General features: G+C 46.9%; 1 protein-coding gene and 1 long non-coding RNA gene across 2 annotated transcripts; one reads left to right on the top strand and one right to left on the bottom strand.

Moving 5' to 3' along the window:
• Positions 1-1,125: 1,125 nt before the first annotated feature.
• LOC144368980 (uncharacterized) lies at positions 1,126-9,547 on the bottom strand. The gene is made up of 2 exons (XR_013428394.1): positions 8,769-9,547; positions 1,126-2,884 (listed from the first exon to the last, which is right to left on the bottom strand). It is a non-coding gene; the product is annotated as an uncharacterized LOC144368980 (long non-coding RNA).
• On the top strand, positions 9,519-16,048 carry Mat2a (methionine adenosyltransferase 2A). Its single transcript, XM_005338455.4, has 9 exons — positions 9,519-9,733; positions 11,157-11,234; positions 11,340-11,462; positions 12,243-12,355; positions 12,435-12,578; positions 12,947-13,165; positions 13,355-13,537; positions 13,683-13,816; positions 14,453-16,048. The coding sequence occupies exons 1-9, from the start codon at positions 9,643-9,645 to the stop codon at positions 14,553-14,555; spliced, it is 1,188 nt and encodes a 395-aa protein (XP_005338512.3). The 5' UTR covers positions 9,519-9,642; the 3' UTR covers positions 14,556-16,048.
• Positions 16,049-16,873: the final 825 nt, after the last annotated feature.

The raw sequence follows: 16,873 nt of genomic DNA, 5'->3' as shown, positions 1-16,873 counted from the left end.
GCCAGACGAGCGCGCTACCGCCTGAGCCATATTCCCAGCCCCAAAAAATGATTTTTAAAAATCATGTTACCTACGCTGGGGCTGGGGCTCAGCAGTAGAGCATTCACTTAACATGTGTGAGGCCCTGGGTTCGATCCTCAGCACCACATAAAATAAATAAAATAAAGGTATTTTGTCCAACTACAACTAGAAATGAATATTGGGAAAAAATCATGTTACCACCACATTTTGAGTAGATATCTAAAAATTTTCTTTTCTTTTGTGTGTGTGCATGTGTGTGAGAGAGATAGAGATAGAGATAGAGAGAGAGAGAGAGAGAGAGAGAGAGAGAGAGAGAGAGAGATATGCTGGGGATTGAACCCAGATACTTGTGAAGTTTTTCATTTTAAGTATAATTGAAGTAGTTTTAATTTTCAGCGTATTATCAATACTGGCATTTTAAATACTATCACTTTTAATATAAATACCATAGAAATTTAATACTCGCCAATTTTTTAGACTTTAAAAAAAAATTTTGGTACTGGGGAGTGAACCCACGGACACTTTAAAAACTAAGCCACAACACGGGCCCTTTTTATTTTTTGAGACAGGACCTCACTGAGTTGCTGAGGCTGGCTTGGAACTTGCCATCCTCCTGTGTCAGCCTTCTGGGCTGCTGGAATTACAGGCATGCACTACTGCCCCTGGCATCACCAATTATTTTTAAAATTTCTTTGAGTTAAAGACCAACAAACAAAACTCACATAGCAGGCCATGCACGGTGGCACATGCCTATAATCCCAGCAGCTTGGGAGGGCTGAGGCAGGAAGATCATGAGTTCAAAGTCAGCCTCAGCAAAAATGAGGTGCTAAGCAACTCTGAGAGACCCTGTCTCTAAATGAAATATAAAATAGGGCTGGGGATGTGATTCAGTGGTCGAGTGCTCCTGAGTTCAATCCCCTGTACTTAAAAAAAAAAAAAAAAAAAAAACCTCACACAGCAATCCAGCCCCTGAAATTGTTTTTTAAGCCAGGGATGGTAGTAGTGCCTGTAGTCCCAGCTTTGAAGGCTGAGGCAGGTGGATCACACGAGCCCAAATATCCTAGCAGCCTGGGCAAGACAGCAAGACCCCAATAAAAATAAAAATAAAAATAAATCATGTTTGCTTTATTGTTAAGTGGTCTGAGTAGTAAACAGAGGGCCAGGTAAGATTTTTGTTTGCTTTGAAAAAGTTCCAACTTCAGAAAATGTTATTTAAGAAAACAGCTTTTTAAGTGAGGGTGGAGGAGGAGGGAGGGGCAGGGTCATCACCTTGACAATGTCAGCAGACCTCCATCTGCAAGCCCTCTCCCCTGCCGTACTGTGGCCCACTGTGCTCCAGAATCGGTAAGCGGGAGGCCAGAGATGGGCGATCCGTAGGCCCTGTGTGGCCCTTGCCTGGGTAGCTCCACCTTGCTAAGACACCTGTTGTCCTTGTCCAGTGTGTCCATGCCGTATACAATGCCCACCTGTTGGTCACTTAACAGCAATGCAGCTATCTCCTTGAATAACATTTTCTGAAATTGGAATTACTGTATACTGTATATTTTAAGTTGGATTTTGGGGGTACTGGGGTGTGAACCCGGGGCCTTGTACAGGATTGGTACATGCTATGCCACCTAGCTAAGCCCTGGCCACTAAAGTCCACTTTTTTTCTATGGTCTGGTTTGTTATACAAGTTTTCAAGGCCAAAGCCTGTTCAAGAACCCAAGCTCCCTCTTCACAGAGAGGAGCTGGGCAACCTGGCTGGCCAGCTGACAGGCTTGGCCTCTGCCCAGGGCAGCAGGCCAGGCAGAGTGAGAGCAGAGTCCTCCCATCTCCTGCAGATTTACTATGGCCACAGCCCCAGCCTCACCAGAGAGAGGTGCACACCACCTTCCTTTCTGAGTACAGAGCCCTGCTTGCCCAGGGGTCCTAGGTGATGGCAGTTACGTCCTTGTCCTGAAGCAGAGCCTTGGTTGGAGGGATGATGTGTCAGAGGTCGTCAGGCACAGGCAGAAGAGCTGCCCTGATGGCCAGGGGCCATCTGCATCACTGCTGCCCCAACTGAGGCCAAAGTTGCCCATCTCCAACTTATCTGGGTCATTCCAATCCCTGGTCCAGCGACATTAACAATCCTTTCCTGGTTAGAAGCTATTCAGGTCAAGATGCCATATATACTTTCCCAGGAATTGTAGATGTTTGTAGAATTTCTCCAGTAATTACAGTGCTGTCAGATTTCTGTGTAATTGGGACCATGACAGGGTACAGTGTAAAGGGGCCACTCACAGGTGCATACGATGCTTTTTGCTGGTCCCGTTCAGAGCCAGTGACCTGCTTCTGACCATCTAGCAAATGTTTCCCATGGTCACATGACAGCGGTGGCACTTCTGCAAATCTGCTCCCAGTCAGCCAAGGACTGGGCATCATGTCACAGTGTCCAAGCTCCCAGAAAAACCTTGCAGGTTACATTTCCAACATCTGCATCGATCCCTGGCTTCGGCCCTTTGCCATGGACATAATCAGCTTGGCGGCAGTTCCCACCACGAGTGCACTGAGGGTCTCCCTGAAGTGTGACTTTTCAGTCTCTTTGGGGAGCTATCCAGAGTGGCCAGTGCAGAGGTCCTCAGAACCTGTGTTCTTCCAGCCGTGGGAGACCATGACCTCTGCCGTCTGCATGAAGAGGTGCTCACTGGTGCAGGAATCAGGCTCCTCCTGGCAGTCAAGGTCGCACAGGAAGTGCCCCCAGTGCAAGCAACCCATGATAGGTGTCATCACCAGGCCCTGGCCCCAAGGACACCCAGAGAACATAGAGCAAAGAGCAAGCTCAGGACCCAGCTGTGTGTCTGCACTCCTTAGCTTCACTGTCACTGTGACCAGGCAGCACCTAGAAAAGATTTTAATTTGCAAAAAGATTTGTTAGTGTTCAGAGTCATTTTCTCAATACCTATGCCAGTGTTTCGGTGCGTTCCTTCATTCAGCATCCCAGAGTGGGATGCAGCAGGTAAGATGGCTTGCTTTCTTTAGCACATTAAAAAAAAGGGGAATTGGCCCATTCTCGGACCAATCAGCCTTAGAAAATGGTTCATATGGAAGTTAGGAGTCTGAAATTGAATCACTTCAAATCATCCATGTTCACACGGACTTTGGAAATCTTGTGGCCCCAGGTGTACCCCAGTGTGCAAACTGGCAAGTCTGGACCCTTGCTCCCCAAGCAGTGTGGATGTCCACGGTGATTGGCATCAGCTGGGAGCTGGTCAGAGTGCAGACTCTTGCTGAGACGCGCTGTTCACGTGCATTAGAGCTTAAGAAGTTATTCAGCAAAGGGTGAGAGCTCCAGCTGGGAGCCCAGAGGAGGTGCTGGCACAGGAGCCTGTCCAGGTAGAGGGTCCTTCCACCATGCATTCTACGGGGCTGCCTTCCTTGGGAGGCGTCATGGTCCCCCAGGACTGCACATAAAGAATTGCTACAGGCTAAATTTAGGGATAAGGCTTGTACTCCACTCCCAGAAGAGAGGGTCTCGGCTTCTGTGGTCACCAACCATGTCTGGCTGGCCCCAAGTCAGCACCCTCTGACTTACGCCTTTTCTGTCCTGGATGCAGCCCCATCTTCTCCCAGGGCAAATCTGGGCAAGATGAAAAATAGGGATTAGATAAAGGAATTCCTTACTGCTTCTGCCCCAACATCCTCGGTTACCAGGGCACAGAGCATGGTCATCCTGTGGCTGCTGGACGGAGGTGAGGACAATTTACAGTGGAAGGATCCTGAGATCAAGTCAGATATCAGTTACAGGGAGGTTTGTCCAAATGTACTGATCCAAATGCAAGGGAAAGGAGTCAAGAGATGAGAAGGCAGGTCGGAGGGCCCAGGAGCACAGCAAGCAAAGCTGGGTATGGGAATGAAAGCAATAAACGGTCTTAGTCGGGCACAGCTGCAGCCAAACAGGGGAGCCGGAGCCAAGGGCAGGTCTAAAACCAAGTCCTCTCTCCAGAGGGGGTAGGTGCTTTCCTGAAGGGTCCCCAGATGACACATTGATTGTTGGGATCAGAAGGCTGGAAGAGAAGCTGTAGGCTGGCTAGGAAGTGCACCACAGCAGAGGTGAGCCACCCCGCCTGACATGGGACCCTGAACCAGCAGCAGAGCCATGCTCTCGGCAGCAAACAGGGTGCCGGACAGGCTGGGGCAGAAACAGTGCCAGAAAGTCCCTAACCGGGGAGCAGCAGCCTTTGCCACAAGTAGACCTGGCTCCATCCAGAGGACTGTCTCCCGTGGAGGTGAGGAGACTGGAATCCTGGGAGATTCCAGTTCCTGAGTATCCCAGGAATGGCACCCCTCTGGAAGGCGCCATCCGCATCATGCAGCTCCCCAGAGGCCACACTCTGGGGAGCACAGCATCTTGTTCCCTGTATTTCTCCTCCGTCCACCCCTCTCCACCTCCATGGCCGTGGCTTTTCCCAAACTCACTATGCAAATGAATTTTGAGGCTGAACATCTTTTCATGTTTATTGGTAATTTCCACTTTCATCTTGGTAAACTATCTACTTGCAATCTTTCCACTAGTTTTCATTATTTTATTTATATTTTGGTACTGGGGATTGAACCCAGGGGCTCTTTACCATTGAGCTACATTCCTAGCTTCTTTATCTTTTTATTTTGAGACAGGGTCTAACTAAGTTGCTGAGGCTGGCCTTGAACAGAAATCCTCCTGCCTCAGCCTCCTGAGTAGCTGGGATGACAGGCTGCCCGCAGCTCCACAGTTCTTCCTTTTTCACTAATTGGTATTAACCCTTTGTCTGTCTTATATGTTGAAAACATTTTCCCAAGTTGTCTGTCTTTGGATTTTATTTATAAAGTGAGTTTTCATTTTTATGTTGTTAAATCTTATCAGTCTTTTGTGGTTTCTATCTTACTTGCAAAAGTCTGCCAAGGTTATAAAAATATTCTTTTACCATTTTTCATACTTACAAAAGTTTTAAAAAGCAATAACATCTAGCATTTGGTGAATTAGAAAATGATACCCACTCCCGACTGAGAATGTGAGTTCTGATAGCCATCTGGAAAGTTCTCTGGCTGTAATTACTAACAGGTAAGAATGTACATATCTGTGTCTCATCTATCCCATCTTAGAAATATTTTATTTATTTATTTAGTACTGGGGTTTGAACCCAGGGGCACGTAACCACATCTCCAGCCTTTTTCTTTGTTTAACATATTTTACTTAAGAGACAGGGTCTCACTGAGTTGCTTAGGGCCTTGCTAAGTTGCTGAGACTGGCTTTGAAATTGTGATCCTCCTGCCTCAGCCTCTGGAGCTGCTAGGATTACAGGCATGCGCCACCAAGCTCAGCTTCAGTCAAATATTTTACACACACACACACACACACACACACATACAACATTGCTTCACAAAAGTACATGTGCAAAGATGGCAGGCAAGAAACAACGTGAACGTCAACCAACGAAGCAACAGTTAAACCCACTGATGGGCGTCCACTAAGTACATCTAACTGCTAATAAAAAGAGCACACAGGCACAATGAGGCCGATTACCACAGAGCTGTAAACAGTTACAATGGCAAATTTTATGTTCTGTGTATTTTCCCACAATAAAAATAGGAGGAGAATGATTTAATATCCACAGTATCCCAGAGACATGGTCATAAAAATTGTTAGGAAAAAACCCACATTTCTCTGAATTGTTTAGTGTGTGTTAAAAGGAAAAGGTGTGGGGGACGGACACCACTTCTTGCTGCCTTGGGCAGTGCTGCTTGGTGTCTGCACAGGGCCCTGGGCTTAGATCTAGGCTCCAGTCCTAGCTGCACCACGACTCCACAGTGACTTGGGTGGAGCGCATGGGGGTTCTCATCTAAGTCAAAGAAGGAACTAGTGCTGTGATGAGGGCACTAGACCTCACAACAGGGCCCCTCGCAAAGGCGCCACTGTGTCTCCACTGCCCCCATGCACTTCTCCATCCTGCGCTTCTTGACTGAGATGCAAAAGGGTTTGATTGTGATGAGAGAAAAATCACAGAAATATAAACAAAATACAAACAGCCTAAAGATGAAGGCTGCATAAGTCCTTGCTTCTGATTCACTGGACTTGGCCTTCTCCTAAGGCCATCTGACACTCCAGACTTTGTCCCTAAAGGGCTGCCGAACCTTGGGAGACTTTTCTCCCTGCTCACCTTCACCTGGCAGCTGCTCTGAGACCCATAGCCCATCATCTCCTTCTCCAGGCCTCCCACTGTGGCTATGCTCTCAGCCATCTGCAGCACCATCTTCCTCTTCCTCTCTGGCCACACCAACAGCTTCTTGCCCTGCAAATGCTCTGTCTTCCTGAACTCTCTCCTCAGGCAGACAGGTAAGACTGTCTGAGCCCTAAAAACCACTTTATGCAGGCCCAGCTCTGCACTCTCAGGGGAGACTGCTCCCTGAGTGTTCTCTGGGTTGAAAAGGCTGGAGCCCAAAGAAGACAGGGAATAGATTTCCCCATGTGCTTTACACCATCCCACATTCAACAAGTTCATTAATGCTCATTATGGAACCAACGAAGGACCTCTACCAGTCTGTCTGGCCCTCGGGGCAGTAACCTGTGAAGTCAGAACAGGTGGCCTGCACTTTCTCCAGAGGGCAGCTCTTAATACTGTTGATCACAGTGCCTTGCTAGAGTCCAGCCGGCCTCCTCTCGTGGACCTCCCGGGTCACCAGGCCTCTTCCCTGCCCCACTTTCTTCTGCCATTTTCCTGTTTCCTTTCCTTCCTCTCTTTTCTTCTTCTTTTTTTTTTTTTTTTTAGTTACAGGGGACTAAACCCAGGGGCACTCGACCACTGAGCCACATCCCAGCCCTATTTTGTATTTCATTTAGAGACAGGGTCTTACTGAGTTGCTTAGCACCTCACCATTGCTGAGGCCGACTTTGAACTCATGATCTTCCTGCCTCAGCCCTCCCAAGCTGCTGGGATTATTGGCCAGCCCCACCACGCCCAGCTGTCTTACTTTATTTTTATTTTTTTTATTTTTGTAGTTGTAGGTGGACAGAATGCCTTTATTTATTTTTATGTGGTGCTAAGGATGGAAACCAGTGGCTCACACATGCTGGGCAAGCGTTCTGCCACTGAGTTACAGGCCCAGCCCATGTCTCACTTTATTTTGATGGGAATCAATAACTTGAACTGTTGCTAACTATAAGAAATTCAAAGTAGACAACAGAAAGATAAACTTGAAGCAGCAGCCAAGCCACACTCAGGCCTTTAGAGTATGTAGGTTTTTTGTTTTTGTACTGAGGATTGAACCCAGGGGTGTTTAACCACTGAGTCACATCCCCAGCCCTTTTCAGTTTTTGAGACAGGTTTTCACTAAATTGCTCAGGACCTCACTAAGTTGCTAAGACAGGCCTTGAACTCATGATTCTCCTGCCTTAGCCTCCTGGGTTGCTGAGAGTACAGTTGTGAACCACCACACCCAGCATATGTAGGGATTTTAACCTTTGTCCTAAGAGCACTTGAAAGCCAGTGAAAAGTTATTCGAAGGAAGAGCTAATTTTTTACAGCATATATTTTAAAAATACCTATTATGGGCTAGACATTGTGTTAAAGAACGTACTTCTATCATTTCATTTAATCCTTTAAACAAACCTATGATGACTATTATTGTCCCAATTTTACAGACAGGTCTGTATGAAGAGGGTCTTGTCAGAGGCCTAACTTCAGCTCCAGCTGGTAACTACCAATTACCCTTGCTAAGAGAAAGAGAAGTAGTTAAGCAAGTGGTGCAGCTGACTCTAATCTCCCCAGCAGGATCAGCCCAACAGTGAGGTTGATAGCAAAGAGATATCAGGAGCTAATGAGCTAATCATTGAATTTAATCCTTTTCTTCTTCCTCCCTATTAATAAAATAACTTCTAATTACATTCTGGCTTCCCATATAGATTTTTCTGCAGGGAGATAATGCACTGACACTGACTAGTCTACACATGCACTTTATTGCTGTTGACAATGTTAATACTCATTGTTGATAAACTGGCTTTCTACTTTTTAAAAATGATGTCGAAACAAAGAAATTATGAAGTAGTTTTATAGTTATTTTTCTATGAAGGGTTAGTTTGAAAAATTAAAACCAAGTAAAGGGGCTGGAATTGTGGCTCAGTGGTAGAGCACTTGCCTAGCATGTGCCAGGCCCTGGGTTGGATCCTCAGCACCACATAAAAATAAATAAACAAAATAAAGGTATTGTGTCCAACTACAACTAAAAAATAAATGTTAAAAAAAAAAAGTAAAAATACCATGTCTCTTGTAACTTAATCTTTTCTAGCTGCCCGCTTTGACCCTGATGATCTTAAGTCTGGGGAGTACCCTTTCTTCTTTGTAGAAGCCCCTATCACAGCCCAGAGCCTCTTTTTTTTCTAACCCCTTTTCCCCTGCTCCCCACTCTCCAAAATTTAAGCTACTTCTCTGGTAGCAGAAGTTGGAGCCTGTCAGAGGTCTGTTCAGTTCTTGGGGTGAAGTGCATCCTCCCATGATGGGAGCAAACTGTTCCGGACACCAGAGCCTGGTGTCCTTGTCACCAACGTGGGCTGCTGTACTACCTGCCCCTGCAGGGATGAGTGACCTTGCCTGGCCATGGCTCCGTGAGGTTCATGTGACCCTGAATGAATGAGTCCCACTCCCCACGGCTCCTTGGGGTCACTTAGACACCTGCCCCAGTGCCACATGAGCAGCTCCGCCTACTTGTGGCTCCCTGGGTCACCGTGTGTCTCCCCAGCAAGAACGACCTACCCCGCCTGTGTTCCCCGGGGCCACAATGACCCCTGCCCAGGATGAGTGACCCTGCCTGGCCATGACTCTCCGGGGGCGACTCCTGCTCCTGCTGGCTCGGTCTGTTTTCTTTCTCCTTCCCTGTAATTCCGTTCACGGACAAGACCGGGACCAACCAAGTGGGCATTGCAAAGCTAGAGCTTCGTGGAGCGGCCGAGCGCGGTCGCGGGCCTGGACAGCTTCTGGGAAAACTCAGGTCTGCGTTCTCAGCCGCTCTGAGCACGCGACCGAAGTGCCCAGCACGGTCCGCCGTCCCCTCGCCCACCGGCGGCCGCCATCTTCCCCCAGGCCGTTAGCCACAGCCCTCGAGCCTCGGGCGGGCGCCCAGCTCGGTCCCGGCCGCTGGGGCGCGCGGCGCGGAGCCCCGCACTGCCAGCACAAAAGCCGCGCTTCCAGCCGCCGCCACTGGGGGCGGTCGCGGACGCTGGCCTGCAACGGCCGGAAGGGCGGTGCCATGTCGCGGCGCGGGGGACGACCCTTGGAGCCCTGTCGCCGTTCGTCCCTCGTCGACAGGGAGCGAACGTCGAAGCAGTCCTCTCGCGTCTCTTTCCACCGGTCGGGACGGCCCCGGATGGCTGACGCCCGCCTGGGACCAACGCTCGCAGGATCCCCCCACCCCGCGATGGTTCTGCCCTGCGCGGCCGCACCTCCCCGCGCGCATGGGCGGGACCGGGGGCGGGGCCTGCGAGCTCCGCGCTATAAATATCGGACCCCGCTGCTCGCCGCCCTGCTCGCCCTGTCGCCGCTGACCGAGTGTTCTTCCTCGTCCGCGAGTTGCTCCTTCGCCGCCGGTCTGTCCGCTCCTCAGTGCTGCTCTTCTGCCGCCATCGCCGACATGAACGGTCAGCTCAACGGCTTCCACGAGGCGTTCATCGAGGAGGGCACGTTCCTCTTCACCTCGGAGTCTGTGGGGGAAGGCCACCCAGGTGAGGCAGGGGCGCGCCCCTCCCCCACCTGGCCGCGCGCCCGGCCCGCGGAAGATTCCAGAAGGGGGGTGGCGGGCTCTGCAGGAGGGCGGCTCCGCGGGCCCGCGGCGGGAGCCCTCCGTAGGCGGCCCGCCCCGCGCGCCCCCGCGGCGGGTGCGCGCCCCGCATTGCAGCCCGGCGGCCGCACGTGGCGAGGCCGGCGCAGGCGCGCGGGCAGCGCTGCGGGGGGACCTCCGCCAGGCCGGCGCCCTCGCCGCTTCCCGGCTTTGTGTGTGGCCGCCATAGTGAGCCGGGCCCGCGCCTCAGGAGGACATCGTGTCCGCGGGCTGGGCTGGGCGCGCCGCCCTTAAGCGCGACGCGCGGGCCCGCCTGGGCCTGGCCGGTGGCGCGTTTTTCGGGCTGTCTGGAAAATTCGAGAGTGTTGGAGGTACTCCCCCTTTCTAGAACGGGTGACGTAGGTGGGGGCCGAGGGACTGGGGCTGCCGAGCCTATGCTGGAGCCGCTCTGATGACACAGCCGGATGGCCGCCGGGTCACTCCTTTTGTTCATGGCTGTTTCCTTTCGTGGCTTAATTCTTTCGTGTCCCTTGAGACCAGGAGCCTGATGACACTGGCCAGATTGTCCTGCCACATCGTGTGCACGTGCCAGTGCGCATCCACGAGTTCACCGGTGTGCGGTTGTGCTGCACCGATTAAAGGCCGTGGTGCCTGCGGTTTGTTCTCCCAGGGTCCCTGGGACCAGGGTCTGGCAGGTGACAGTGGAGGTGGACGAGAACGTTGGAATGGTTAGGCTTGGAACGGTATTTCAGAACCTCCGGCTTTTTAGAGGTGGCCCCGAAGTCCTTGGGAGGTGTCGAGTGCACACATCATAATGGATGGATGTGTATTGGATATCTCGAGGGTTCTGCTGGCTGACTGAGTCAATGAGTTTGTGCGACTATATTAAGACCGCGGTGTCAAGTTTTTAAGTAACACGGACTCCTGTGTCCAGCATTTATTATTCAGGCAGACTGCTTCTGGTAAAGCAGTGCTTTACAAAAAGCAGCAGTTAGATCATACTTAATGCACTGAGTGATTCACTTCAAAGTTTTTATGATGTTTCAAAATAAAAAAGTAAAATCTCAGTGTGTGTTTGTTTTTTCTTTCCTAGCTGGGCACAGTGGTAAATGCATGCAGTCCCAGCGATCAGGAAGCCAAGGCAGCAGGAGGAGCACAAGTTGGAGGCATCAGCCTCCGCAGTTTAGGCCTTAGCAACCTTTTGAAATAAATGGAAATGGGGTGGGGCACAGCTGAGTGTAGATGTGGTAAAGCAACTCTTAAATTCCCCCTTCCTTTTTTTTCCCCAACAAAGTTTTTTTTTCCAGTTCATAGAGAAAGGGGCATCCCATACTTAAATAGTAAAAGAAATTGATTTTTCCCCCCAGATAAGATTTGTGACCAAATCAGTGATGCTGTCCTTGATGCCCATCTTCAACAGGACCCTGATGCCAAAGTGGCTTGTGGTAGGTTCAGAACATGTGCTTTTGTTTATTGCCTGATTATAAAGGTAACATTGGGAGAACTAATTTATAAAAATGTTTTTTCTGTGTGAATCTCTCCTTTATTAGAAACTGTTGCTAAAACTGGGATGATTCTTCTTGCTGGAGAAATTACATCAAGAGCTGCCATTGACTACCAGAAAGTGGTTCGGGAAGCCATTAAGCACATTGGATATGATGATTCTTCCAAAGGTGTGTTTTCATTTTGCTTTTTTTCTAAGCTTATGTTTAGATATAATGGTTGAAACTGTCTTCTAGGAATGTTCCTAGTAATCCTTAACTCCGATTATGTAGATATGTAGTATGACGTTTTGGTATTATAGCCTCACCTTGCCGTGGAGGACAATGTTCTAAGACTAGCAGATGCTGAAACTGACGAATATTTTTTCCCCCCGTACATGCTTGGCTACAGTTTTGCCTAACATAAATGAGGTACATTAGATTTGCAAAAATAAGTTGGAAGTTAGTGTACAAGTTATAAATGTGATCTGACAAAATGTCTATTGTACCATAGATCTTAGCAATCCTGGCCATCTTTTCCCCTTCAGAACTTGCACCTGTTTGCTTTGAGGTACACTATAGGTTTTCTTGGCATATTCAAAGTATTAGCATTATTCTTATGCTTTGGGGCTATTAAGTAAAGTTTATTTGAACATAAAGCCACTGTTCGGCCAAGACCTTTCAATAGTTAAGTGATTTAGCAGTGGGTAGCATGTATTTGGATGATGATTAGTGTCCTGGGAAGGGAAGAGTTCATCACACTCTCGTGGCAATTTTTTTTTTTAGAAAAATCACAAATTTCTGGAATTTTCAATTTACAATTTTAAGGTAACAGAGTGAGTGGAAGGTGAAACCATGGCTAAGGAATTACTACTGTATCTGATTTCTTCAGCAGTAGCAGTATTTAGAATTCCAAGTAATTGTGAGTGGGTATTATGGCTTTTTGTTCTTAAAAGACATTTTTGTTTATAGGGTTTGACTATAAGACTTGTAATGTGCTGGTGGCCTTGGAGCAACAGTCACCAGATATTGCTCAAGGTGTTCATCTTGACCGAAATGAGGAAGACATTGGTGCAGGAGACCAGGTATTGTAAAAGGCTATTTATGTCTCTTCTAACATTAAATTAAGCTTTAATGTTACATCACTGGCTCTTTTTTTTTCAGGGCTTGATGTTTGGTTATGCCACCGATGAAACTGAGGAGTGTATGCCTTTAACCATTGTCTTAGCACATAAGCTAAATGCCAAACTGGCTGAACTACGCCGCAATGGCACTTTGCCTTGGTTACGCCCAGATTCAAAAACTCAAGTAAGTGATCTTAAAGCTATATTGCCTAAAATTACTTTGTAGAAAAATCCATGAATTTGAAGACTGCCAAGAATAATGTATTTTTGCTCATTGTAATTTTCTTTTTTTGATACTGGGGATCAAATTCAGGGGCATTCTGCCGCTGAGCCACATCCCAGCCTTGTTTGTATTTTATTTAGAGACAGGGTCTCACTGAGTTTACTTAGTGCCTCACTATTGCTGAGGCTAGCTTTAAACTCAGTCCTTGGCCTCAGCCTCCTGAGCCATTGAGATTAGACATATACCACCATGCCCAGCACTGTATTGTAACTTGATAGAGAACCAAGTACAAAACTGATGGTGTTCTGATAATCTGTGTTGACTTCAAGGTGACTGTGCAGTATATGCAAGATCGAGGTGCTGTGCTTCCCATCAGAGTCCATACAATCGTTATATCTGTTCAGCATGATGAAGAAGTTTGTCTTGATGAGATGAGGGATGCCCTGAAAGAGAAGGTCATCAAAGCTGTTGTACCTCCAAAATATCTTGATGAGGATACCATCTACCATCTGCAGCCAAGTGGCAGATTTGTTATTGGTGGGCCTCAGGTAAATGTCAGTTCAGCATACTCTTTACTATTTTGAGTCTTTGGTTATTTGAAAAGTTTGAGTCACTATCACCTTTTAAGATTCTGGAATTTGCTTGTGAATCTTTAGTGGCATGGAATAGGCATTCTAATCTAGAACCACTTACTGGGAAGGATTAGGCATAAAGTGACTTAAATCCTGTAATTTCAGGGTGATGCTGGTTTGACTGGCCGGAAAATAATTGTGGATACCTATGGCGGTTGGGGAGCTCATGGAGGAGGTGCCTTTTCAGGAAAGGATTATACTAAGGTGGACCGCTCAGCTGCTTATGCTGCCCGTTGGGTGGCAAAATCCCTTGTTAAAGGAGGTCTGTGCAGGAGGGTTCTTGTTCAGGTATATATTCTTTTTATGTAATTGGAGTGGTAAACAGCCATATAAACGGGAGGGATATAACAGTAATAAGCTTCTTGCCCATTTTATACCAATGTATACAAGTATGCATTTGAATTACTGACTGTTAACATTTGAATCCTTTTAGGTCTCTTATGCTATTGGAGTTTCTCATCCGTTATCCATCTCCATTTTCCATTATGGTACCTCTCAGAAGACTGAGAGAGAGCTATTAGAGATTGTGAAGAAGAACTTTGATCTTCGCCCTGGGGTCATTGTCAGGTAAAGATGGTAAAGCCTATTGCTAGTGAAAAGTAGAGGGTGTGGGTATATGTGTGATGCATACTATCTAGATATGAGGAGGTAAAGGTAGACTCCTCAAATGGGGAAACATTTTAATTCCAGAACATGCTGATGTTTTAAAATTGCCTTCAGGGTGCATTTAATTGAGAAATACAAGTCACAGTGCTCTGTGGCTTATATTAATCACCCTAGAAAGTCTTTCACATTTAATATTGGGCTTTGTGCTCATCATACCTAAGGGTGTTTAAGAAATTAATACAGACAAGTGGGATGTTCAAGGTTCTACAAAGAAAAGAACCATAGTGGGCAGTGGGACCTTGGTAAGTATCCATGATCCTCAGATGAGCTTTTGACAATTGGAATTCCTCAGAATAATGACAAGTTTTCATATTTGTTGAGCCAGGGCCGGAAAAACAAGAACTGTAGTTACTAATAAGGACTGTACAAGGACTTTGGACACCAGGGAAGTAACAAACACTTTTGCCACAAACTTTTTTCCTAGCATACCCCAGAGAACTGAACTCATTTGCCAGAGCTCTTAAATGAGTCTTGCTGATTGTTTTGCTTTATTTTAATCCAATGCTACATATTAAGTTATGGACTTGTATATTCCAGGGATCTGGATCTGAAGAAGCCAATTTATCAGAGGACTGCAGCCTATGGCCACTTTGGTAGGGACAGCTTCCCATGGGAAGTGCCCAAAAAGCTTAAATACTGAAAGTGTTAGCCTTTTTTCCCCAGACTTGTTGGCGTAGGCTACAGAGAAGCCTTCAAGCTCTGAGGGAAAGGGCCCTTCTTGCTAAATTTTCTTGTCCTCTTTCAGCTCATCAGTTGCAGTCACTCTCTAGTCAATGACATGAATTTTAGCTTTTGTGGGGGACTGTAAGTTGGGCTTGCTATTCTGTCCCTAGAAGTTTTGTTCACCATTATAATGAATTTAGTGAGCATAGGTGATCCATGTAACTGCCTAGAAACAACACTTGTAGTGAATAATGCTTTGGAACTGAACCTTTGTGCCCTATCACCCAACCCTCCAAAGTCCTAAACACATTGACTTTCCTACCAAATGCTGAAAATATCCTTGTAATGTGCACGTAAAAGTACTTGTAGTTCCACTATAGCCTGTCTGGCAATGCCACAGCTCTCAGCATGAATTTGTAATGTCTTGAGCTCTATTATGAATGTGAATCCTTCCCTTATCCTCCCTGTAACTCGATCCATTTCTAATTATGTAGTTCTTTGTCAGGGAGTGTTCCCTACCCAATCTATCTTGCATGTAACGCAAGTTCCAGTCGGAGCTCCAGCCTGACATAAATCAAAAAGGCAGTTACCATTAAACCATCTCCCTGGTGCTTATGCTCTTAATTGCCACCTCTTTAATAGCACCAAATCAAAATTTCTCCATCTTTAGCTGTCTTTTGGAGGACGTACGTAATAAGGTTTTCATTTATTAAACCAATCCTATGCATGGTTTCAGCACTAGCCAAACCTCACCAACTCCTAGTCTAGAAAAACAGGCACTTGGCACCCTTGTGATGTCATACAGAGAAGTCACAGGGCAGTACCTGAGGGTCTGTAGGTTGCACACTTTGGTACCAGATAACTTTTTTTTTCTTTATAAGAAAGATGAGTACTCCACACTGCACAATAATTCCTCCCAGGGTTTTAACTTTGTTTTATTTTCAAAACCAGGTCCAATGAGCTTTCTGAACAGCTGGTGTAGCTACAGAGAAACCAGCTTCCTTCAGAGAGCAGTGCTTTTGGCGGGGAGGAGGAAATCCCTTCATACTTGAACATTTTCTAATTGCTTATTTATTGTATTCTGAGGTATGGTGTAAGTACAGAGAAGCCATCACCTCAGATGGCAGCTTTTAAAAGATTTTTTTTTTCCTCAACACCATGATTCCTTTAACAACATGTTTCCAGCATTCCCAGGTAGGCCAAGGTGTCCTACAGAAAAACCTTGGGTTAGACCTACAGGGGGTCTGGCTGGTGTTAAGCGAAGGGAGGGCAGAGCTGGTGCGGCTGACCGTGGAGAGAGCGGACTTGGCTGGCGTGGTACAGAGAAGCCAGCTTGTTTACATGCTACTCCATGACTGCTTGCCCGAAGCAGAAAGTGCCTTCCAGGGTCTATTTTTGGAGGTTTATTACGTATGTCTGGTTCTCAATTCCAACACTTTAATGAAGATCTAAATAAAATGCTAGGTTCTACCCTGTGTTACTGTTCTTTAATTGCTGTGGCTACAAATAACCTGAAAATTGTATACATACTTCTTGAGCAACTGGGAATCAACAGGTCTAGACTCCCCATCTGGTTTGTCCAATATTGCCTTCTAGACTGAAATATGTCCTTGTTGCAGCCACCCACTGTCATTTTTTTCCCCTCTCCCCATATTGGTGATGAACCCAGGACCTTGCAGTAGGCTTTCCAAAACCTAAAGTTGAGAACAAAATCCATATGCTGGGATCAGAAGAAGGATCAATCTAAAGCTGATTGGCTGAAAGGCCAATTCTCAGAACAATTAGACCTCATTTTTCTTGGGACATGGATAATTATAGTGAACACTTTATGCCATAGGTCAGGGAGGTGGTGGTATGCTGCCATGAAGGCAGCATCCTTGCCCATGTAGAGTACTTTAATTAGAAGTCTTCCAAAACATAAGGAAGATAGCTGAACTAAGGTATGAAGAATTAGAAACAACTGGTCAAAAAACACCCCCTCCCAACCCCCCTAACTCTTTAACCATTCAAGGAACCCTAAGTAAGACCAAGTGTTTCAATAGCTTGCATGACATTTTCTGCCTATCCTATAGGTCACAACCCACACAATAAAATGTCTTTCCTGGTCTCAATTGAATTTCAGTGGAAAAAATTGATGGGACTTGATATTAAAAAGCAGGCATATGCAATCCCAGCCACGCAGGAGAATCTCAACTTCAAGGTCAGCCTGGGCAACCTGTAAAAAGGGTACAGCTTACATAATTTGCTTAGCTCCAAGTGTGATTCCTGATACTTTGGTGTGTGTGTGCGGGGGGG

Source organism: Ictidomys tridecemlineatus, chromosome 12 (assembly GCF_052094955.1).
Source record: "Ictidomys tridecemlineatus isolate mIctTri1 chromosome 12, mIctTri1.hap1, whole genome shotgun sequence".
In the NCBI taxonomy this organism is placed as follows: Eukaryota; Metazoa; Chordata; class Mammalia; order Rodentia; family Sciuridae; genus Ictidomys; species Ictidomys tridecemlineatus.
The sequence above is the reverse complement of the archived record's forward strand: the minus strand, read 5'-3'. Positions and strand labels throughout refer to the sequence as shown.